At 35.7% G+C, this 25,827-nt stretch overlaps 1 protein-coding gene across 2 annotated transcripts in view; it reads left to right on the forward strand.

The window, feature by feature from the left end:
- LOC147916025 (uncharacterized) overlaps positions 1–25,827 on the forward strand; it is a 48,749-nt gene that overhangs the window by 19,983 nt on the left and 2,939 nt on the right. Inside the window, exons 2-3 of one of the 2 annotated variants that reach the window (XR_015553594.1) lie at positions 10,237–10,382; positions 14,350–14,466. Coding sequence is in view for 1 of the 2 variants with exons in the window: in XM_087436431.1 (XP_087292557.1) it covers positions 14,350–14,466 (117 nt within the window). In the remaining variant the exon portion in view is untranslated. The remainder of the gene's footprint in view (positions 1–10,236; positions 10,383–14,349; positions 14,467–25,827) is intronic. The other variant, XM_087436431.1, reaches the window with a different exon arrangement.

The following is a 25,827-nucleotide window of genomic DNA, read 5'->3' on the forward strand; positions in this document are numbered from 1 at the left end:
TCTATCCCATGGTAGGTGTCTATTTGGGAGGCGCACTTGAGGACTTGACCTGTAAGCCGGTTTAAAGCAAAAGAATTGTGGCAAGGGACATACGCATGTGGGATTTATGGTCATACTGTTAAGGAAAAAATTATTCTGACACTTGTTAAAACAGTAAGAAAGACTTTATTCAGACCTATCACAATAGGGGTCAAGACAATTGCAATAGTAGAGAGGTGGAGCTCAACGCCGAATACAAGAAGAGCAAGTGGGGATTTACAGTCAACTAGCAGAATGAGGGGGTCAGTGGACAGAAATAAGATCAGACATCAAGAGTAGGGGATTCTTGCTGAAGGCAGGCCAGGGTGATCAGATATCACCTGGATGATTGTGGGGGATGAAGAACTTGCTCAGGTTTGGAAGGTGATCAGATATCAAGGCTGCCCTTTGAACTCACATTGTGAATTGTATTGCCCAGAGTTATGAAATACGGCAACCCTGTAGTTGAGAATATATTCGTATTTACTGGCCATATATTTTTCTATTATGACATGCTGATCAAATTTAATTTTCCCAATTTTCTATTGTTGTTTAAAAGTCTTTTCTTATGTAATTGTTGTAATTCTTTATATATTGTGGACGCTTGAACTTTGTTGGTCATATATGTTGCAGATAACTTTACTTTGACATTCACTCCATTGTGGTACCTTTTTTTTTTCTTGGTGAGGAAGATCAGCCCTGTGCTAACATCTGCCAATCCTCCTCTCCTCCTCTTTTTTTTTTTTTTTTGCTGAGGAAGACTAGCCCTGGGCTAACATCCATGTCCATCTTCCTCCACTTTATATGGGACGCTGCCACAGCATGGCTTGCCAAGCAGTGTGTCAGGGCACTCCCAGGATCCGAACCAGTGAACCCCGGGCCACTGCAGTGGAGCGTGTGCACTTAACTGCTTGTGCCACTGGGCGGGCCCCCATTGTGGTACCTTTTGATGAACTGAATTTTTTAATTTAAAAGTAGTCGATTATATGTCTTTTCCTTTAGGATTAACAATTTTTTTAGTTCACTTAATGTTATGAGTATATTCAGTTATATTAATTTATACAAGCTTTATAGTTTTATCTATGTATTTAATCCACTTGTAATCATTTTTTATACTATGAAGTAATGATGCTAATGATTTTTTCCTGAATTGTCCTGGCCCTATACATTTGTCACTTATCCATAATGCTACTTCCATATATCATGTATATGTGTGTAATTTTTAAAGCCTCAGTTTGTCAGTTTGTGCATTCCTTCACCAGTACTACACAGTCTTAATTATTTAGAGCTTAACGATGTCTTCATCAATTCTAAAGTAAGTCCTCTCAATTTAGTCTTTTTTAAGAATATTGCTAATTTTTTTCATCTTTGCTCTATTAATTATATAATGCTTTAAAAAAATGGAATTGCATTCAATCTGTAGATCAATATGGGGAGAATTGCTTCTAAAGTATACTGACTCCTCAAACAAAGAACATCTTTTACCTCTATGTTCATTTAGGTCACTCATAATAAATTTTCTCCATAGATCTTGTGCATATAATGTTTGGTTCCTACGTACTTCATAAATTTTGGTGTTCTTTAAAAATATATATTTAATCTTTATTTTCTAACTTTATTTCTAATATATCAAAAGCCAATGAATTTTATACATTGATATTTCATCCAAAAATCTAACTAAATTCTTATTAACTCTAAAAATATGTCTGTAAGATCTTATAGATTTTCTACGTATATAATCTTATCTTTTGCAAATAATCACAGTTTTGTTTCTTCCTTTCCCATCTTTTTTATTGCATCGTTTTATGCCAACTGGGAACCCTAGCCCAGTATGGAGCAGAGCTAGTGATACCAGATATCTTTGTCTTGTCTCTCTCACCAGAAAAGTCAACATTTTACTTTCAAGTATATTTGCTATAGATTTCTATAAATATGTCTTATCAGATGAAGGAAGTTACTTCTCTTTCTAGGTTTGATAAATTTTTATCATAAATGGATCTTTAATATTATCAATTGGTTGACTTTCTGTATCTGTTAAGATAAGCTTATCATGTTTTTCTCCTTTAATGTGTTAATATCGAGAATGATATTAATTGTTTTTCAGTGTTAAACACAATAGTTTTGTGGAGGAGGGGCAGATCATTAAGCACTATATCTATTATATGCTGTTGAATCCAGTTTGTTAATATTCTGTTTAGATTATTTGCATCTATATTCATGAGTGACATTGTTCTGCCATTTTCCTTTCTGCTACTGGTCTAGACAGTTTCTAGTTTCCAATTATGCAAAGCTAATTAAAAAGTTGGGTTATTTTTCTTTTGTTCTGTTGTTTTCCAAGCCATTTCTTCTGAAGCAGCAAATAAATACTTAGAGGTCCTAATATTGATCCAAAAATGGGCTTTGATTAACTACAAACATTTTTGTTTTCAACCGAAGAATTTTAACTGACATGGAGAGTCTAGTCATCTTTGTTCCCTTAAGACAAACTTTAATTGTTGATTTCTGCATAAAAGCATTTTCCCCTTAGACATAAAATTAAAAATATAAATAGGACATTTTTGCACGTGGTTTTCTATTCATCATTTTTTCTAGTAACATAGTCAACCATTTTGATCTCTATACCCAGGTATTTTTCCATATTCATAATTTTTTCAAATAATGGTAATTTTGATCCTAGAATACAGATTTTTTTTTCCTTCTTGATGAACTACTCTAGTCACTGGATTAGATGTCTGTGTGCCTCTCATCTGCCATCCAATCTTTTTCAACTCTTTGTTTCTCTGGTTCTTAATGAGTTTATTAAATATGCCCTTCTCATAATCTATTTGATGTGTTTTAAGACATTAATTCTGCTCATTAAACCTTCATTAAAAATTTTAGTTCTGCTCTCAACTTGTATTTTAGGTTTATCTTGCCCATCTCTATGCTCTTTTCATCATAATTTCAGTTTATTTCCTCACAATAGATGTCTGCTTCTATTTGATGGCATTTGTAATTTCTTCCATCCTATTGAGGATAATAACTGTCTCTTAAAATGTTATGCTAATTAAAATGCTAACTTATTTTTTTCCAGAAAGCAGCTTTCTGAAATTTCAGGTTGGTATCCTCTTTCTCTCTTCTGTCATTCCTTTTTAATTCATTCTGTAAAGAGCTCCCTCTGAAACTTATGGTTTCTGAAAACAAGTAGGGCTGTAGCTTTGTTCATAACCATTTTTAACTGCTATTCAGATCTACACTAGGGGTTGGATTTGACATTTATATGCAAGTTGCACTCATAATGCTTTGTAAATTTTCACTGTTTACAGCTTCATTATTATGAGTGGAATTTTTACTACATACCATGATTAGGTTCTTAGGCCTCTGATTTCAGAAATTTTCCATTTTCTCATGGTCCTTCCACGTGCATTTAAAAATTGATTTTTAACAGCTTTATTGGAATGTAGTTACATAAAATAAACTGCACATAATGTAAAGGGTACAATTTGATAAGTTTTGGCACATGTATATAACCCCCCAAAATCAGCATAGTCAAAATAATGAACATATATACCACCACAAAAACTTTCTTTGTGCCCCTTTGTAATCCTTCCCTAACTTACCCTCATTCCCAGGCAAATTCTGATCTTGAATCAGTATCAGTTAGTTTGCCTTTTTTGTTTTTTCACTTCATATAAATTAAATCATGCATGTCTGTTGGTCTTCTTTCTCTAAGAATAATTATTTAGAGATTCATCAGATTGTGCTGTGTGTCAATACTTGATTCCTTTTTATTGCTGAGTAGTATTCCGTTGTGTAGATATATCATCATTTGTTCATCTATTCATATTTTGATAGATATTAGGACTGTTCTCAATTTGGAGATATTTTGAATGAAGATGTTCCCGTATCTTTAATAGATACATTGTGTTCAGGTTATCTAGTTCTTCTTGAGTGAACCTCAGTAGTTTGTGCTTTTCATGGAATTTTTCAGTTTCATCTAGTTGTGATATTTTATTGGCAAAAAATTCATAATATTTGATTGTTATTCTTTTTTAAAACATTATTTTATTGAAGTCACATTGGTTTATAACATTGTGTAAATTTCAGATGTACATTATTATGTTTCAGCTTCTGTAAGTTATATATATATATATATGTATATATACATATATATATATGTATATATACAGAGAGAGAGAGAGAGTTGGGTCTCTTGTTTGTTTTGTTTTTGTTTATTTATTTTTGCTGAGGAAGATTGGCCCTGAGCTAATATCTGTTGCCAATCTTCCACTTTTTGCTAAGGAAGATTGGCCCTGAGCTAGCACCAGTGCCCATCTTGCTCTATTTTGTATGTGGGATGCTGCCACAGCATGGCTTGATGAACAGGGCATAGGTCTGTGCCCAGGATCCAAACCAGTGAATCCCAGGCTGCAGAAGCAGAGCACATGAACTTAACCACTACACCACCATGCCGGCCCCTTTTATTTGTTTTATAATCTAGTGAAACTCTCTGCCTTTTAATTAAGATGTTTAGACAATTACATTTAATGTGATTATTGATATGGTTTTGTTTAAATCTGTCATCTTGCTATTTTTTTTCTATTTGGCACATCTTTTCTTGGTTCACTTTTTCCTCTCTTTCTGCCTTCTTTTGAATTAACTGTGTTTTTTATGGTTTCATTTTATCTTGCTTTTTTGACTTATTTCCTTTGTTTTTGTGTTTTGTTATTGATTTTTTATGTAGCTTAGACTTTCATTTATATTTAACTTATGGCAGTCTATGTTCTAGTGTTATATGTGTTCACTTATAGTGTAAGAAACTTACAATAGTATATTTCTTTTCCCTTTATTCCAGACTTTGTGGTATTGTTGACATACATTTGTTTTATATACATCATATAGCCCTCATCACAGTGTTCTTATTTTTAAGATGATTATATTTTAAAGAGTTTTAAATACCTGACACAATTTTTATGGAAAATTTTGTAAGTGATAATCCATATTACTATATCATTTGAACATAGAACAATCTGGTTATGATGAGCCTTTGTGGAGTTTTATTCAAGTTTCTTATATTTGGAGATCATTGATTATCTTGAATCTGTGTATAGTTTTTGTTGAATTGAGTAAATATTTAGCCATTACTTAAGTATTTTTTTCTGTCTTCTATCTTTCTTTTCTAGGATGCTTGAAGATTTTCCACAGCTTACTGATGCTCTGGTCTTTTTGTTAGAATTTTTCTCTTTCTCTGAGTTTTTTTTTTAAATAGTTTTAATTGCTATGCCTTTGAGACTTTTTTTTCCCCAATGTCTAGTCTACTTTTAATCCCACTATGGTATTCTTTTTTATCTCACACATTACAGTATTCATTTCTAGAAGTTTGATTTTTATCTTTTCTATCTTCTGTAACATCCATATGTCTACTTAACTTTCTTCAACATATGGAATAAAATTATAATATCTGTTTTAATTTCCTTATCTAATAAATCCTAACATCTGTTAGATTTAGGACAGTTTTAATCAACTGATTTTTCTCTTTATTATGATTCACATTTTCCTCCTTTTTTTGCATGCCTGGTAAATTTTAACTGGATACCATACATTGTGAATTATGCATTGTAGGGTGCTAGATATTTTTGTTTGCCCATAAAAATTTTTGATCTTTGTTCTGGAATGCGGTTATGTTATTTTAAAATAGTTTGATCTTTTCAGGACTTGATTTTAAGATTTTTAAGTGGGAACTGAATCATATTTAGCCTAGGACTAGTTATTTTTCAATACCAAAGCAAGGATCTTCGGAATACTCTAACTGATGCTACATAAATCATGAAGTTTATCTTTCTGACTAGTGGAAACAGGCACTATTTCCAACCCTGCGTCGACACAGGTATGATTCCTACTGATTTAATCTGATGGTTCTTTCTCCGGCCTTGAGTGATTTACTCACTGCGGTTGCTGATCCGTACTCTGCTGGATATCCCAGAACCACTCTGTGCTGACGTCAGGGATACTCAGTCTGTGCAGTTTTGTTGTCTTTGTTACTCTGTGCTGCAAACTCTAGTCACCAGGGTCTCCTGGACTCTCAGCTTCATTTCTTTACCTCTGAATCAGTTGGACTCTAATTGGGTTCCTCTTTCCTGTACCACAGTGTGATAACTCTTTTAAGGCAATAAGCTAGGTCACTTATATGACTTACTTCATTTGTTTCCCATATTTCAGGGATCACTGTTCTGTATCGCCCACTTGCCAGCATCTTCAAAACTGTTGTGTCCTATATTTTGTTTTTTTTTTTTTTTTTTTTTATAATTTTTATTTATTTATTTATTTTCTCCCCAAAGCCCCAGTAGATAGTTGTATGTCATAGTTGCACATCCTTCTAGTTGCTGTATGTGGGACACGGCCTCAGCATGGCTGGAGAAGCGGTGCGTCGGTGCGCGCCCGGGATCCGAACCCGAGCCGCCAGCAGCGGAGCGCGCACACTCAACCGCTAAGCCACAGGGCCGGCCCTTGTGTCCTATATTTTGTCTTTGTGTATGTGTTCTTCCAAGTGGTTAAATCAGATACATTTTACTTCATCTTGTCTGGAAGTGGAAGTCTAAACTCCTTTTAATATACTGAAATTTTTAAGTTTTTTTTCTTTTGCCTTAAGTTTTAACCTTACTAAAATTTATTTTTGTTAATGATGTGAGGCAGAAATCTAACTTTTTTCCATATGAATAAGCAATCATCAAAGCACATTTATTAAATATTCCATTCTCATTATTACACTGGCACCTGATATTTTTTAGCTAATTTAAATCCACGGTACTCATTCATACATATTATTTCATTAAATTCTTTAAGTAAATTTAAATGAGGTGTTGTGCTAGTAAGTTTATCTTCTCCATGAAATAGCTGAGGAAATTAAGGATCATCATAATTAAGTTACTTGTCTAAGATTATACTGAATTAAGTGACTGAATTGGGAATATAATTCATATGAAATAACTCTGACTGAAACATTTGTCACTCCATTAATCTCTAGGCCCAATTCCCCTAATCTGGTTGATGAAGTAGTTTCTCTCTTAATGTAAAACTATATAAAAGTGTGATCAGCTCTTAAAAGCGGGAAACACTCCTTATTTGATCAAGGAAATTTTCTCCTATGCCTTATAATATATTTATTACATTGTGCCATATTTTTCTCACTTCCTGATTTACCGTACTCAATATATTGCATCCCTTCATTGAATGACATTGAATTATCTTATAAATGAATAATTTTGTTACTTTGATAAATCAGTTCCCTAATATGGTTATGGCTGCTATTTTCACATTAATTATTTAAATTGTAATGAGTAGTGAATTAATATATTCCAAATTCATTTCTAAAGCAAGGGCTTATTAACCACTTTTTGGAAGTTATATACAACAATCTTGATTTTTAGGCTTTTATTACATCTATATGTATATGCTGTATGCTGGCATCATGTATAACTGTTGTCTGTATATGCTCAGATACATGAATTGTCAAAGACACATCGAACAGATGTAAACAAATAAAAAATTCAGCATTGCAATAATTGTATCAGATACAATAGCACTCTACTATGTGCCATATTCTGTGTGTAACGTATTTAAATATTGACCCTATTTATACATTTCAGTATTATTGGGAGAGTGCTGTTTTTCTATTTTACTTATGTGAAACTTAGAAAGGTTAATTACCTCGGCTGATGTCGCACAGCCAAAAAATGCTGTTGTAGAGACTCAACCTCATTCTTAGTTGACTTTGCAACTCATGCTATTCTCTTTTCACTGCATTCCAAGGTCATAGACTCTGTTATTACATCTGAACCAATATGTATAGAGTACAGGTGTGTATAAAGCGTAATAGTGTAGTTTGTGACCTGTTCACTTAAGTCCATAGTAGTTTCCTCTCATATTGTATGCTAAAGCTAAAGAAAATTATCTCTACTTTGAGATAGCATCACTTTTTCAGCAACTGTAAGAATTTTATTTTTCTACCTCCTCATGCTCCAGTGTAATAAATGAGTTAGATTAGAAAGATGAGCCCATTTAGAGAAAAGCATATAGATCTACTTCTGACGTTATCTCCCAAGAACAAATGTTTCCACATTTCCTTACACTAGCAAAACAAACACACACAAAAAGAATGTGCATGATCTTGAATATCTGTCTTGGTGATTAAATCTTAGACATGAATGAGTAGTGAGAGGCTACAAAAGCAGGGACACTGAAAAACTACCAAGGGATGCCTAGGATGGTGAAGTGATTGAGAAGTCTACCTATAGGCAGAATCATAGTAAGAACTGAAATATCTGGGTGTATTGTTGACTCAAGAGAGGCATTAGATACACTTCCAAATCTCTGAATGGCTGTCCTGTGGATAAGAGAGTACCACATGCTGTGTCATCCCATAAATCTCACTGGAGAGAGATTATAGGAAGCAAGTGTTGATATAATATTATAAAGAGTGATGAGCTACCCTTGCTCCTCGAGATGGTCAAATGGCAGCTAGATAACCAAAATCAATCAGAATCATGTATCCAAGATTCTTTACTTTTTAAAGGGCTGAATTTATAAGTGTTTTAGTTCCTTTCCCACTCTGGTATTCTGTGATTTTAAAGACAAGAGACTATTTCATTTTTATTTTCTTTGCATATTCATCCACAAATTGCAACATAGGAATTTATAGTAAGGGAGCCAGATTGGATTACCTTTGTCATTAAATCCTGAGAGTCTCCTAAACTTTCAACACATGAGAAACACACTGATTCTAAACCATCTAGAAATTACCTGCAATGTTCTGGGAATTAATAGACAGACATGTATTTTAGTTATCTTGGCAAATGTAAGACAAAGATGTGTGGAGAAAATAGAAACACAATTTTGACCCATAGTCTGAGTTTTATACAGGAAAGAAACTAATGTCCAGTTAAAGCAACTTTGAGGCACTCTGGCTTTTGAGGAGATAGTTTTCTTGGAGCCCTTTCTTCAGATTTTACCTTTCACATGCATTTCCCAGTCTAGTCCAATGTTTCCTTCCTTCAGAATGTTTTTATTGCCTCTTATTGTTCAGGTACTTATAACTTGGATTTTTAAAAAATGTTCTTATTTTCCACTGTATGACTCTCATCTACCTCTGGGGACTCAGCTTTCACTCTCCTTTTTTATTTTCTGTTTTTTCTAGCTACTTTAGGTAAAGACCTCACCCTGTAGAGTTCCATTTACTGGAACACCAATCTGGGTGAACTTCCTTTTTCAGGGCACTTGTCAGGTCCATCCTGGACCCCTGTGTAATAAGGACGAGATAATATACATAAATTTAAGGATTGATGAAATAAAATTCACAAAAATTTGAAGGATACTTGGCATTAGTGGACAGTCATGCTTTCACTGTTTACTGTCTACTTCAATAGATTTTACATTTCCTGAAAATAGGGCAGGCCTTAGTTTTTTCTGTATTCTTAATATTTTGGTTTGAATTTCTCCGGGAGAGTTTCAAAGTTCTGACCATCATTCCATCCCCAGAGAAAAGAATCTTTGCTATGCTTCAAGGGCAAAATGAAATGATAAAGAACATCTATTGGGTTTATGGTACGAAAGAGGACCTCTTTGGAACAGAGTTACAAAGGGCAGAGAAAACCTTTATTTATTTATGTTTTCTAAACTAGTTTTCTTATGGAACATAAAACAGTTTTGTCTATCAGTGTCTGTCTATCATCATCATCTATCTATCCTTTCATTAATGGAGTGGTAAGAATTGGAGAGCTGAGATGGAGCTTGGAAAGTACAGGAAAAAAGGACAGAGCAGATTCTTCTGCTCCACTACTGTATTTGATCTGGTATTAAAATGACCCAAGAGGAGGGTTCAAACTTTTCATGCAGCTTAGTTCAAATTACCAAAGTTGGAGACTAGGAAGGGTGTTGGGATGAATGGAAAGAGAATTTGAATCTGGATTCTAACATGCGTTTGGGATTAGTACCAAGTGAGAATAAGAAATCCAAAATCTTTATCCTAAAGATTGGAGTAACCATGAACTAACCTGACATTGAAAAATAAATGCTCTATTCCATGGGGTATATGAGGAAGGGCATGGCTGCATAAGTATAGAGAGCAACATATATTTAAGTTCACACAGATTAATTGCATGGTGGCTCTGAGTAAAGAGCCTCTTGGCAGCAAAAGTACAGATGATAACTGGGATTATAAAACATAGGCATTTACCTTTCTAGGTTATAGGGACAAATCCAAGCCATGAACGGGGTGTCATCTCTAATGCAAGAAAATACATCTCAAGAAAGCAATGATTATGCACATATCCGAGAGAGTACAATCAATCTTGCCGAAAGGACAATGCACAGAAGAGGATAAAGGCAAGGTGAGCACATTTCCAGTCCTATGGAGAAAGCATCAATTTGGAATCCAGCCCTTGAGGGACACACTGCTCCAAACATACTGCTTGCCTGAGTCATGAATGATTCAAGAGCTGAGCTGAACCCAAAAGATGCAGATTTCAGGAGAGACAGCTGGAAAAAGCAGCATCTGGCAATACAGTTACTGGACTAAAGTGAAAGCCTGAAATTTAATTTGTAGATGTGGACTGATAGTTACAGAGACTTAAAAAACCTACTTAATTTAAGAAATTAGTGTTTTTAGCAAGAAGCAAAAGACCAGCTTTGGTCCAAGTGCTGTATAAAAGCACAGAACCTGTAGGATAGCCCCAAACTAGAACAACAGAAGATTAAGTGTTTTCAAATGGAAATCAAGAGACAGAAACATGACTGATGACTCCTGATAAGACTTTCACCAATTCCCTAGTACCTAGTGAAGAATAATTAACAGTTAACATCCTACCAAATGTATATATAATTTTTATTAGTCATTATCGAGTTTTTCCTCCAGTGTTATGTCTTACTACACTACATGTCCAGAGTTAAAGAGTAGATGAAATATAAATGTTAAGGGGATTGAAGGAATCTAACTAAAGTTAGTTTTAGAGTTTTCAAGAACTGTTTCAAATAAGTAGATATACATTGGTATACAAATACACGAAAGTAGAGATCAGCCCATTCTCCCTGTTATTATATTCATTGAAATAGCTCTTATTTTAGAATAAAGATTTATCCAGAATATGGCCCATAAACAGAGAGAGAGAGAGAGATTGCTTGTTCTTTTAATCCTTATTTTTATGACTCAGAAAAATATTAACCTCTTTTAGCCGTATGTTCATCTTTAAAAAACAGAACAAAACGGTATTACCACCCAGCTCACTGAGTTGTTATGAGATAGATAGATAGTAGATATGAACTGTGTCTATAAAATGTCAATACACGACTTTCTCAGGATCTGAGTTTGGCAGAAGCACTAAAAGCCTGTAACAGTCGTGTAGGTGCCAGGTATCCTCAAAACCTAGAGCAAACTGCCAAACACTTGTGCCTGACTCCTAGCGAGCCCGGCTTCTAGATAATGCTCGAAAAGTTTCTTGTCCCTTATTTTCCTATCTCTGCCTTCCTTTTTTAATAATAGGTATATTTGGTTTATTCTTTCTTTTTCCTCCTCAGTCAATGACTTTCTCTCCAAAACAAAGGGGAAAAATAACACTAAGGAAGTGCTATTTTCTTATGACTACTTTTTAAATTCTTATTTGCTGTTTTACCAGCAAACCATGTCAAGTGTCTGTGTTGAAAATAGAGACCCATGAATACCCAAGTTTCATCATTTTTGGTACTTTGCCAGTGGACAGTTTAGTATCTTATTATGAGTCATAAAATGGCCAGCAATTTTGAGATTAAGAGCATGGACATTATAAATTGGACTGCATAAAATCTCACAAAGCCAAGTGAGCTGTAACTTCCCTTTGTGGAAAATTTCTGAGATTCAGTGAGAAGATAAGGCATGAGAAATTCACCAATTAAAGCATCTCTAAATGTTGACAGTGAAAGAGCTTTTAGAGAATAATGCAATTAATTGTCATTATTCTCACCATTTTCTTTAGAAAGCTAATATAGTATAAGGATAAAACTGCAAACTTTGAATTCAGAAAAACGTAAATTTGACACTTGATTACATTATGTTCCAGGTGTTTGACTTTGGAAAAATTGTTTACTTCTCAGATTTTCAGATCTTTCATACATAGAAAGGAGAAAATGAAGTCTAATTTTAAGGCTGTTGTGAAGATTATTACTATAAAATTATATTAGTCCTTGGCACAGAGACAAAGACTAGCTCTCCTTATTAATCATGGAGCTATGACTCGGGTGATAGTAGTTTAACAAACCCTTAACTATACATAATTCTTTATGGTTTTGAAAGCTCCTTTCATATATAATACTTATTTTGCAAACGGTAAATAAAAGGCATAATAACAGCAGCTAATCTTTCTTGACTGCTTGCTGTTTGATAGGCACCCTGCTAATCATTTTACGTCTGTTATCTCATTTCATTCTAAAAAACAACTCTTTGGTAGAGGCATTATTATTATCAGTCCTGATTCAGAGATAAGGAAACTGAGGCTTACAGAGATTAACTAATTTGCTGAAGGTTACTGGCAAGTGATGAGCCGAATTTCAACACCTCCTTTGACATCAGAGCCTGGGTAAATAAGCACTGAACAATACTACCTGCTGAAAAACCTAGCCGAATTAAACCAGAATATAACTCTCAATTAGATAATACTGAATTCGGGTGACCTGATTGATTTTTATTATTTCTTCCTATGTAATGGGAAGGTTTTGAAAGACTCAAAATGTTTTCCTAGTATGCAATGACTTTTTGGAATTTGGAAGCTGCAAAGGAATTGGTAGACCATCTTGTCCAATCAATTTTCAACACCCACATCATATTCATCATCAGACTGAGGGAGACATATATGTTGATGCAGAATAGCTTTGCTGTGACTATATATAGCCTGAGAGATATAGCTGAGAGAAATAGCTGAAGGAAAATGTAATTAATAATATTAAGAAATATAACACAATTGCAAATGTTAGGGTAAACAATTCTGTAAGAGTTTTTTAAATTGTTCTTTTCTAATAAAAATATAGGTTATTTTCAGCATGATATATGGCTATGAATAATGTTACTTAATTTGAATTTCAATTTTTAAGCTTGTGATCCACTGAATTGCAATTCACTGACTTTGCATTTCCAAGTGCAAAGTGCTGGTTCATCAAAAAGACTGTTGCATAAATGATACCATTGCAAAACATATTTAAAAGTGATTATAATCTTATATTTATGGCATTTTGGTTGCCTGCTTAATATACATTTTGTGGATATTTTTCTTATGGCTACTATTATTGTAGTATCCGACACAATTTTCTGGTATGTAAAGAGTGCAACCAAGAAAACACCCTTGCTTCAAAATCCTTCAATTTTTAAAACGTATTTGTTGATTTCCAATGGCATTGGTTGGGTTCTCTGGGGAGCAAACTCTGAGATGGAGGTTAATGTGCAGAAAGTTTACTGGGGAGTAATCTAGTGATCAGCATCTGCTGTAGGGAGTGAAGCAAGAAGTAAAGGCAGAAAGTCCTTCTTGGCAGAAAGAGGAGGACTCTGCGAAGCAGTAACAACCAAGATTCAGGAAATCCTACAGGGGTTCAGGAGCTGAGAGAGCCCTGCAGAATTGTGCTGAATTGGGGCAAGGTGACTGGCCCTCCATGTGCCCTTCAACCAGTCATTGAATGCAGGCTGCCTCTAGGAAGGAGTCAAGGCCTTGTGTGAGGTGGTACACAGCTGAAGGCAATTACCTCAGGGGAGCATATGGCGGATGCTGCTCAGGTACAAACGTCGGGTAGTCCTCAGCTATCAGCTTTCCTTGACAATTGCCTCAGCTGAAGGGAACCAACTTGTCTAAGGCCATGACACATTCCCAGATGGCCTACATTCAATGATTGATGGATGTGGGGGTATTAAACCTGACCCTTTGATGTGGACTGAATTGTGTTCTCTTAAAATTTGTATGTTGAAGCCTTAATCCCTCATATGTCTGTATTGAAGATAGGGCCTTTAAGGATGGGGATAAGGTTAAATGAGGACATAAGGGCAAAGCCCTGATCTCATAGAGCTGGTGTCCTTATAAAAGAGGAAGAGACACCAGAGCTTGTGCTTTCTCCAGCATGTAGGGACACAGGGAGGAGGCAGCCTTCTGCAAGCCAGGAAGAGAGAGCTCATCAGAAGCCAAACCCTGCCAGAACCTTGATCTCGGACTTTCCAGCCTCCGGAACTGTGAGAAATAAATTTCCATAGATCAAGCCACCTAGGTTATGGTATTTTGTTATAGCAGCCTGAGCAGACCAAGACACCCCTTCATGCTAATTTGAAAGAATTCTGATTGTATTTCCCAGGGAACCCAATTTTGATGATTGGAACTGTAAGGAGTATAACGAAGAAGCTACTGGGACAAAATTTGGAACTGGAACATCTGCTACCCTGCTGGCAAGAAGAGGACCCTGTCGCAAGTGGTAAGTAAAGCACATATTGACCTTGGCACAAAGTGGCAATGCAATTGTTGAAACATCCCCACTGGTGAACTAAGATAGTATGCCAGTGAAAGAAATTCATTGGCTGGTGTGATTTATCAAGGATTTGAGAAACATGGGTGAAATAGTAGCTGTAACAATGGTGGAGTCAGATGACCTTTGCCAAGGAAAAAAAGATATAAAAAAATTGAGATCATTTAATTGGCAATTCGAAGCTAACTGTTAAACTCAGAGGGCTTCCTTAATAGCATGTAAAAGGGTCCCTTATGTCCTGCGGTGATAGAAAAAGGAATGCTGAGGACCAGAACTTAATCTTAAGAATAATTGAGCCCAAAAGAAGTTTAAACTCTTAATACAGGCAGGTCTGCTACGCCACAGTCAAGGCCCTGGCTGAGATGGAATGGGGTCCTGATGAAAACATCAAGGTTGATTCTCCTGAAAATAATGTAATCCCGGTTTCCTTGAGACCCTCTGAGTCTGCAGAAGTGGCCCATGGTGGTCACAAAGGATGCTCCACTTACCAAAGCAATATATAATGCACTGGTGAGAGAGACAATAGCATCACTCAGAAGTTCAGTGGTGGCTCTGCTCTGTAAGCCAGTGTTGATGGTAGGAGATGCTGCTGTATAACTGGGCTACTGTTGGCAATGGGTACAACAAGACCACCACAACGATAGAGGACAGGAGGTATCACCAAACCATCAGAAGCCAGGTGGTCACAATTATTACAATGAGTTGCAGATTGGAGGGGAGCGGGGTGGCTTGACCTTCAAAAAGTTAGAGATAGTTAATAAAATGTGGCATCCCTAGCAGTAAAATATATGGGCAGCCAAGAAGGTATGACTCAATCTGTACAATCGAAATAAATCAAAGGTGGATAATCAAAGCCATCACCCCAATAAAAAGTAAGATCTTTTTCTCAGTGTCAAAATTTGAGTGAGCTTTCAGTCTCAGAATAGACAGATTAAAGAAGAGACTGGGTCACCAGGAGGAGAGAATCTGAAACACTGCAAATGTACATGATATTGCTACATAGTCCTCGCCTATAGGGAGCTATGGCCATTTATTTGATTAACTCTATATAGGTAAAGGAGAATACTCCAAACTTTTCAGCACTGTTGAACACAGGAACAAAGTTGACCAAAGTATCATCAGGGCTGCTCTATTAGAAAGTTGAGGGCATTTTGGGGTCAAGTCATAAATGAAGTCCTGTCCCATGTCTGGCTCATAGTGGGTCCATTGAATTCTAGACCCACTCTCTGGTTATTTACACAATCCCCAAATAGACATACTTGTTTATTAACACAAGCACCAACGTGGCACCTTAGTCTTCAGGATTAGCACTACGATATTGAGGCAAGCCAAGTGGAAGTCTTTAAATTGATTCTCCCCATTTCAGACAAGATGAAATAAAAAAAGTCACATCTCAGGTTAAATGGCAGAAATTAGTATCACCTTTAAAGACCTGAAGGATGCAAGAGTTGTGTTTGTTTTCATATCTCCATGGATTTCAACAATCCCTGCAAAAAGCCAGATTGAAACTAGGGGAATAATAGTCGAGTCCTGCAGAGTCAACCAAGTGGTAGCTGCACTTACTGCTGCTGTCCCGGGGGTGGAAGCTTGGCTATAGCAGATTAACATGACCTTTGATGCATGGACTGCAAGCCATTGATGGGGCAAGTGAGTTCCATCCCCACCAGAAAAGAGGATTAAAACCTGTTTGTATTTGCATGGAACTGACAGTAGTACACATTTCAGCTTTTGCTCCGGAGGTCTGTTAAGTGTCCTGAATTCTGTCGTAATATAGTCCAAGGAGATCTAGACCATCTATAGTCCCTTAACAGAACATAGTGGTGCATTGCATCAATGAAATTATATATTCAGACCAAATGAGAAAGAAATGGCTAGTATGTTGGAGGTCTTGGTAAGATATTTGTCCTCCAGAGGATGGGAGGTAAATGCTACCAAGACTCAAGGACCTGCCACATCAGTAAAATTTTTAGGGGAATCAGAGGTCTGGGTCATGCTAGAATATCCTCCAAAAGTAAAAGACACTTATTGCACCTTGCATATCTCACAGGAAGGATGGAGACACAATTCCTGGTGGATTGCTTTCAGTTTCTGAGGCAGAATATTATATTTCATCCCTGGGAATACTGTTTTGACCTGTATATTGGGTGATATAAAAGTTTTCCAGCTTTGAAAAGAGGTCATAGAAGGAAAAAGGTTTGGCAGTAGATGCAGTCTATGGTACAAGTGGCCCTGATACTTGGCTCATATGATCCAGTAGATCTCATGGCATTACAAGTATCATTGGTGGGAGATGTTTTGAAGGTTTATTATAAGCACCAATGGGAGAACTATAATGCATGCTATTAGAGTTCCCAGAACTCTAGCAAGATCATGACAACTGCATCAGAGATTGTACACATTTAAAAGTAGCTCTTGGCATGCTATCAGGTTCTACTAGAGTAAGAAGGCCTGACTATGAGTCATCAAATGACCACGAAACTGTAAATGTCCAGCACAAGGAAACCCACCAAGTCATAAAGTCAGTTGATCCCAACAACCAAGTAGATAAAATGACACAGCTACTAGTCTGTCTTAACCACCCCGGTGCTGGTACAATGGACTTGGATATTAAGTAGCCATGGAGGCTATGTATGTGTCCAAGAGTATGAACTCCCACTTATCAAGACTGATTAGCTACTAGGTCACCAAATATCCAACCTGCCTGGAGCAAAGACCAACTCTAAGTCCCCTATACAACATTATCTTTCAAAAAGACCAACAGGTTTCCTGTTGGCAAGTTATGCATATAGGACATTTTCTGTCTTAGGAGAGCCAGCATTACACATACTCTGGGAGTGGTTTTGCCTTTCCTGTCCTCAGGGCCTCAGCTAGCATCCCTGTCTGAGGACTTACAGAGCTTTTGTTCCAATGTCATGTAAGCCCGCACGATATCACATCAGTCCAAAGGATGCATTTTATAGCCATGGAGGTGCAGAAGAGGGGCCATAACTTGGACTCTACTGGTTATATCACACACCATACTATACAGAAGCTGCCAGCCTGATAGAAAGTTGGATAAGGCTATTAAAGGCTCAGGTAAAGCACTGGTTTATAAGCAATACTTTATGAGAAGGGGTGATATCTTCCAGAACGTGGTACACTCTGTTTTTCCAGCTTTGTTGAAGTATGGCTGACAAATTGTATATTTTTAAGGTGTGCAATGTGAAGTTTTGATGTAGGTATACATTGCAAAATGATAATCACAATCAAAATAATTAGCATATACATTATCTCACAGTTACCATGTTTTTGTGTGATGAGATCTACTATTCTGGCAAATTTCAAGTATTAAAATACATTATTAATGTACATGTTATTAGAAATATAAGGCAAAATGTTCCATATGTTCAGTTCATTGATATGAGTGTAATTTAGGAGCTATATATCTGGTTACTTATAATAAAATTTAATCTTAATCTCTAATATTATGCAAAATATACATCTATGTCATCGATTTCCTTGGTAATGGCATAAGGTGAAGGAAAGTACCACGGCAACCTTAAGAGTTAACCTTTGGGAAGGGGTTAATTGCAGCAATACAGTTCTATGATTTCAGAGCTGTAAGGAGTCTTTAGAATTATGTGGTGTAATCTCAGTATTTTACATATTAGGATACAGTCTCAGAGAAATCAGAGATGATTTCCTCACTTCCAGGGCAGTGCTATTTCCTCTCATCTCTGTTGCTCTGTAAGAGATACACAATGAGCAGCTGCTCAGCCTACTAAGATTGTTCTCTTAAAATTGAGTCTGGTTCCAATCAATCTGGATTTCTGAGTTGTTCTGTTATTGAGTTTTTTTATTGACTTGAAGGAGAAAACCATTGTACTCAGCTGCTACCTCATATGAGCAATATCTTATCTTATTGACCTTCTTGGCTCTCTAAATACCTCATCAATAGTTAATGTCCTTTCCAGATTGCTCCATAAAACAGGCTAGGTCTTATAAGAAAAGCTGTTCAATACATGTCCAAACCAAATGGTTTATATCCTCTATTTTTGTATGAGTGGGTTTGGTTCTTCTGCAAACATCTTGTCCATGTCAAGATGACTGGCTCAAATAGTCTCCACCCCTTCTTACACCTCAGAGGCTCTTCAGTTCCCTGCCTAGCTGCCTTCCCTCCTATCGGTCAGCAGGTCTATGAAGCTGAACATTACTGGACTGTGTTGCTCTCAGTTGTGAGTAAAGGAATTGTGCAAACTGAACAGTATCAGTTATGTACCTAGTCTTTGCCAGGTACAATGAGTGACATAAATTATTTTATTGAAATTTCACGACAAGCTTGAAAGGATTTAAACAGTCAAAATAATTTTATAGGTGAGAAAACTGACAGAGAGTTTAAGAAAATTATAAAGAAATAGTAAATAAGGTTGCTTCGTTGTATCTAGAGGGAACACTTATTTATTCGCTTATTTATTAAACAGACATTTATTGAACACATACAAGGTATTAGGCAGTCTGCTAGTTATGGTGTAAGACATGTGTAAGTAAGACGTGTGTCACTGCCCTTAGAGAAATTACATTCTCTTATTTGAAGAAGACTCTTAATCAATTAGATTAAGGCGATGTGAGAGACAGGAGATGCAGATGGATGAGAAGAGAGCATGAATTGTATCCTGAGAAACTTTGATTTAATAGATTTAGTGGAATAAACAAGAAATAGACTACACAGAGGCATTTGAAATGGAAGGCCTGGAGAGAGTGGCTTCATGGGAGCCAAAGTGAGATTTGAAAAAAAGGATGGTGATCAGCAGGTGAGATGCCATTTAGGGAAAAGATGATAAGGATTTGAAATCAAAGGTTTTATTGGGGTAGTTGAATAGAAGAATTTCACAAGAAATTTAAGAATTTGTGAAGAGGAGAGAGGAGGAAAGCTGGAGTGGGATGCTGAAAAAAAAGTAGTTGTGGTTGTTTTAATATTGTCTGTGTTTTAAGAAGAGAAAGACCATACTGATCTTTAAATGCCTATGGGAAAGATCAGTGGATATTGAGAGGCAGAAGACAGAGGCTAATAGAGCAGATAACTGATAAGTTCTTTGTGATAAGTTCTTTGTGAAGGTGGGATAACAGGACTCAGAGCACAAGTCTTAGTTGGAAGAATGGATCTCTCTCCCTCTGCTGGGATAAAAGGAGGGGGCAGATGCAAATCTGCTAGTTGTGAAGACATCAGAGAAAAGTCCATCTGATAAAAAAAAGAGAAAATGCTGGATAGTGAATCTGTTGAGATTAAATAATTGAAGAAGCAGGTTGAGAGAACAGAAGAGCAAACTTATTAGAAAATAAAAAGAATTTGAGAGTGGGAACTCTAAGTCAGTGTCTAAGACGGACCATAGATCTTTAATGACAACAATCAGAGTGGTTGGTTACATGATTTATTTTTTCTTGAGATGCCTAGCACTCAGGGGTCTTAGGGACAGATTTTTTTTAAGTGTTTTGACAGAAGGGGAAACAAAAAAGGTAAAGGGAAGTAAAAGGAAGTATAAGATATGGAGATAAATTGGTTAGAATACTGGATTTACGTCAAAATCATGCATAGAGCTATTGGAAAAACAGGCAAGCTGTACACAAGCTATGATCTACCTTATGGATTGGATATGCAGTCAGAGTGTAGAACACTTTTAATGATCCCTGTAATCTAAGTACATTGGGAATGAAAGTGAAGCAAGAGGAAATTGAGGGAAAAGTAGAGGGCAAAAGGTTTTAATCACATTAAAACACAGATATGGTGTTTGTAGTTGAGAGAAAGGAAAGGAAGAAGAGATCAGAGTCTTTATGCCGCTTCAGAATTTGAGTAGTTTAGGTAATGCCAAGCCTCAAACAAGCCCATAAAAATGAGTGTAGAAAGAGGAGAATGTTGTCGTAATTGAGGTCGAGGACCTGAGAGACTGGGCATTAAATGGGCCCTCCAACTTTATCTTGTTAGAAAGGAATCAACTCATTTGAGCAATTCAAATTCTCATCCTCAGTATCTTCATCTATAAAATGTGGGTTTGGATGATATCTATTATTAATTTCAGCTTTAAACATAGTATGAAATTATGAGCATTATTCAAGTCTCATTATAATCTATGTGCATACAAAAATATTTTAGTTACCCAATCCCTGGAATTCCTCAGACCAAAAAACTTGATACATTTATGTGATTTAATTCTGTCACCTAATTGTATTCATTGGCTTACAGAGAAAATTAGTCGATTCCCGGGGGGAAAAAAACTCTTTAGCTAACATATTAATATTTGTTGGTGAGAGTTAGGCAGCAGTTAATGCTGGTCTAGCTATTTTTACTGCATCAATCACAGAAATCACAAACATATATTTTCTGTTTTTCTTATACATCTTTAAGAAAAAGTTTAGAGGGTTAATTTGAGGAGCAAGAACAACAACAAATGATTCCTGAATACTGAAAAACTGGGGAGAGGCCAACTGAGTTGAGATTTAAAAAAACAATAAAAAGAGGAAGCAAGTATATCAACTTTAAGAGCTAAAAAACTTCAGTTTTTATAGTTTTAGCAAATTGTAATTATTGAAAATAAAGCTTCAAATAAGAAGACACTGAGGGGCTGGCCCGGTGGCGCAAGAAGTTAAGTGCGTGCCCTCCGCTGTGGCAGCCCGGGGTTCGCCGGTTCGGATCCCTGGTGCGCACTGACGCGTGGCTTGAGCCATGCTGTGGTGGCGTCCCATATAAAGTAGAGGAAGATGGGCATGGATGTTAGCTCGGGGCCAGTCTTCCTCAGCAAAAAGAGGAGGATTGGCAGATGTTAGCTAAGGGCCGATCTTCCTCACAAAAGAAAAAAAAAGAAGACACTGAAAATTCTCTCTACAAAAGCAGATGATAAGTTGAATAAATTTAATTTTCTGAGCCAAAATGATACAGAGGATTTCATTTTTGAATTCTATAATTGCATGTTGAAATGTATCGACTTTTGGAAACAGTCTTCTGATAGAATTATTATTTTTAAGGGTTAAATTTATGTTCTGTATAGGTGTAAAATGAAATTTAAAAAGCTAATGATTTTTCAACATCTAATTTGGTAAAATATTTAAAAAATCATAGACATGACTAATTTGACAAGCTTTGTTTTATAAAAATATGTTTCAAAGAAACATACACTGAATATAAGGAAAAGGATAGTTCCCATGAACATCTTAGGAACTAAATATTTATGTATTTCTTACAAAAAATAATAGAATTGAGAATATTTTCTTTTAATAGAGTTTGCTTTGAACTTACCAATTATCTCAGCACTTATACAGATAATACATTCTCAATTAAGAATATGGTCTGCAGAGAAGCTTAAACTAAAATTGGAAAAAATATTATTTTTTCAATTAAGTGCAACTTTCAAGAAGATTGCAATTTTTTAATGAAAAATGCTTAAAATACTAAAACCATATGGAAGAAATGTGCTTTTTCAATAGAATACCAATAACATGCCATTAATAATGACAGATATGATGAAGAAACTGATTACAATATGTAGAGTATGTTCCAAGATCATTACTTTTATATTACTGCTATGTTCTAAACAATATAAAGTTTATTTTTTAACTTGCTTTATTGTGGATACATTTTTATTTACTTAAAATTAGTTTAAAAATAGAATTTGAATAGAGCTATTTTTTTAGTTCACTGATTGTCAATCAATAAGCACATTTTTTTAAATTGAGATATAATTGACACATAACATGTATGTTAGGGATGTAACATAATGATTTATAAATATATCATTTTAATCGTTTTTATCACCCTTTTCATTTTCAAAATGTTCCAGTTTTAAGATTAGATTGTATGATCACCCTACTCTGTTTTGGCATTAAGGAGTTAGAATAGATAATAGGGAACCATTGAAAAGTTCTGCACAGGGTGTTGCTTAATCTGTGCTCAGAAAGATGACCGCAGTCTACACATGAGGAAAAGGACGAGAGCTGAGTCAGACTGTTGAGGGATTATAACAGATAGAAAAGTTTAAGTGGCGCATTCCTTTTTCTTGAAAATTTTAAAAGAAAGGCATTCCAAGGAATTAAAAAAAAAAATGATATGCCTCAGCTAGAGAAGCATCCTAATATATTTTGTTTGCTCTGAAAATATTTAGAGACTTTTTCTTTTAGACTGAAAAGCATTTAGATGTTTTTTAGTGGGTGCTGCAAATAAATAATCTTTGGAAAGTATTCTAGCTTTATTTCACTTTATTCTGAAGTTGGAAAGTGAGAGCATATTGAATTTATTAAATCAAACAATTTTAAATCAACCAGGGAATAAGATTTTAAAGGAAGGAATATTTTCATAACGGAAAGAATTCTTTTGCAAGTTACAACCTATAACGTGTTTTGTAAATTCAGATTTACAAAGTTTTTAGCTAGCAGAGTGTATTAGTACTCAAAAATGAATACTTTTCCAGAATCTGTTTAAAAAAAAAATCACTTAGGAAGGAAAAAGGAATGAATGTAAATTCATTACTTTAGAATCACTGGTCTGAGCTGGTACAGTGCGTTTGAGAAACGAAGAAACTGCTCATTCTGAGGAGAGAGAAGGATGAATAAGGCATAATATTTATCCTTCAGTGGTTTACAATGTAAACAAAGAGGAAGACACAGGCTATGAAAAGCACCACAAAATGTTTTGGGTAAGTGCAAGCATAGCTAGAAGGGAAGAAAGAAGCAATTAATATTGCTGCATTCATCAAATTTGGATCTGAAAGAGTCTCGTGGAGAACATAAGATGTAAGTAAGGTTGCCAGATAGAATACAGGAGGCACGGTTAAATTTGAAATTTAAATTATATGAATAACGTTTTAGTCTAGGTATGTTCCATACCATAATTAGGACTGACTTGTACTCACAGTTATTTTTTGTTTGTCTAATTTTCAAATTTAACTGAGCATCCTCCATTTTTATTTGCTAAATCTGTCAACCCCAGATGTCAACTAGGTTTTGAAAAATAAAAACTTTCAAAATTAATAGCTCCAGTTATTAAGCATGTAATATGACATGTGGTAGACAGCCAAATGCATTATGTCATGTAATTCTCAGCACAAAATATGAAAGTATTTTTTAAACTCCATTTATTAAATGATGAAAAGGAGGCTTGGTGAGGGTAAGTAAGCCAGTTCAGCAAGAAGCTGAACCTGAATATGAAGTGAAGTCTGAGTGAGGCAAGGTTTGTTTGGGTTTTTTTATAGATTAAATTATTTTTTCCAGTTTTATTGAGGTATAATTGACAAATAAAAATTGTATGCATTTAAGGTGTACAACATAATGCTATGATATGCATATTCATTGTGAAATGATTACCACAATCAAGCTAATTAACACATCCATCATCTCACATAGTTGCCTTTTGTTTATTTATTTATGTATATTTTTTGGGGGTAGTGAGAACATATAAGTTCTGCTGTCTCAGCAAATTTCACATATACAACACAATATTGTTAACTGTAGTCACCATGCTATATAACAGATCCCAGAACTTACTCATCTTATAACTGCAATTTTGTACTCTTTGACCAACAGCGACCCATTTTCCCCACTCCCCAGCCCCTGGTAACTACTGACCTACATTCTGAGTAGATCAACTTTTGATCTTTTGATGAGTTTGACTTCTATAGATTCCACATATAAGTGAGATCACACAGTATTTGTCTTGCTGTGTCTGGCTTATTTCACCTAGCATAATATCCTCCAAGTCCATCTATGCTGTCACAAATGGCAGGATTTCCTTCTTTTTTATGGCTGAATAGTATTTCATTGTGTGTGTGTGTATACGCATACGTACTTACATACACACATCACATTTTCTTTATCCATTGACAGACACTTAAGTTGCTTCTGTGTCTTGACAACTGTGAATAATGCTGCAATGAACATAGGGGTGCATATATCTTTTCAAGATACTGATTTCATTTCCTTTGGATATATACCCAGTAGCGGCATTGCTGGATTGTATGGTAGTTCTACTTTTAATTTTTTGAGGGATCTCTGTTTTCTGTAATAACTTAACTAATTTACATTCCCAACAACAGGGTATAAGTGTTCCCTTTTCTCTACACCCTTGCTAACACTTGTTATCTCTTGTCTTGTTGAGAATAGCTGTCCCAACAGGTATGAAGAGATACCTCATTGTGGATTTGATTTTCATTTCCCTGATGATTAGTGATGTTGAGCACCTTTTCGTGTTACCTGTTGGCCATTTGTATGTTTTTGAAAAAAAAGTCCAATCAGGTTCTTTGCCCATTTTTAAATTGGATTATTATTATTATGAATTTTTTGTTTTGCTGTTCAGTTATATGGGTTCATTGTATATCTTGAGTATTAACCCCTTGTCAGATATATGGTTTGCAAATATTTTCTCCCATTGCATAGGCTACCTTTTCATTTTGTTGCTCTGGCTAGGACTTCCAGTACTATGTTGAAAAGTGGTAAGAGTGGGCACCATTGTCTTTTCCTAATCTTGGAGAAAAATCTTCCAAACTTTCACTGTTGAGAATGATATCAGCTCTGGGCTTATTGTATATGGCCTTTATTATCTTGAGTTACATTCCTTCCATACATAATCTGTCGAGAGTTTTTTTTGTTTTGTTTTGTTTTTTGTGAGGAAGATCAGCCCTGAGCTAACATCCGTGCTAATCCTCCCCTCTTTTTGCTGAGGAAGACCGGCTCTGAGCTAACATCTATTGCCAATCCTCCTCCTCCCCCACCCGCCGACCCAGTAGATAGTTGTATGTCATAGTTGCACATTCTTCTAGTTGCTGTATGTGGAACGCGGCCTCAGCACGGCCGGAGAAGGGGTGCGTTGGTGCGTGCCCAGGATTCGAACCTGGGCCGCCAGTAGCAGAGCGCGCGCACTCAACTGCTAAGCCACAGGGCCAGCCATGTTGAGAGTTTTTGTCATGAAAGGATGTTGAATTTTTTCACATGCTTTTTCTGCACCTATTAAGAAGATCATATGATTTTTACCCTTCATTTTGTTAATGTAGTGTATTATGTTTATTGATTTGCAGATATTGAATCATCGTTGCCTCCCCGGGATAAATCCCATTTGATCATTGTGTATGATCCTTTTAATGTGCCATTGAATTTGGTTTGATAATATTTTGTTGAGGATTTTTACATCTGTGTTCATCAGGGATATTGGCCTGTAATTTCCTTTCCTTGTAGTGTCTTTATCTGGCTTTGGTATAAGGGTAATCCTGGCCTTGTAAAATGAGTTTGGATGTGTTCCCTCCTCTTCAATTTTTTGGAAATGTTTGAGAAGGATTGGTGTTAGTTCTTCTTTAA

Source organism: Ceratotherium simum, chromosome 11, assembly GCF_057802395.1.
Source record: "Ceratotherium simum simum isolate JZ-2026a chromosome 11, ASM5780239v1, whole genome shotgun sequence".
NCBI lineage: Eukaryota > Metazoa > Chordata > Mammalia > Perissodactyla > Rhinocerotidae > Ceratotherium > Ceratotherium simum.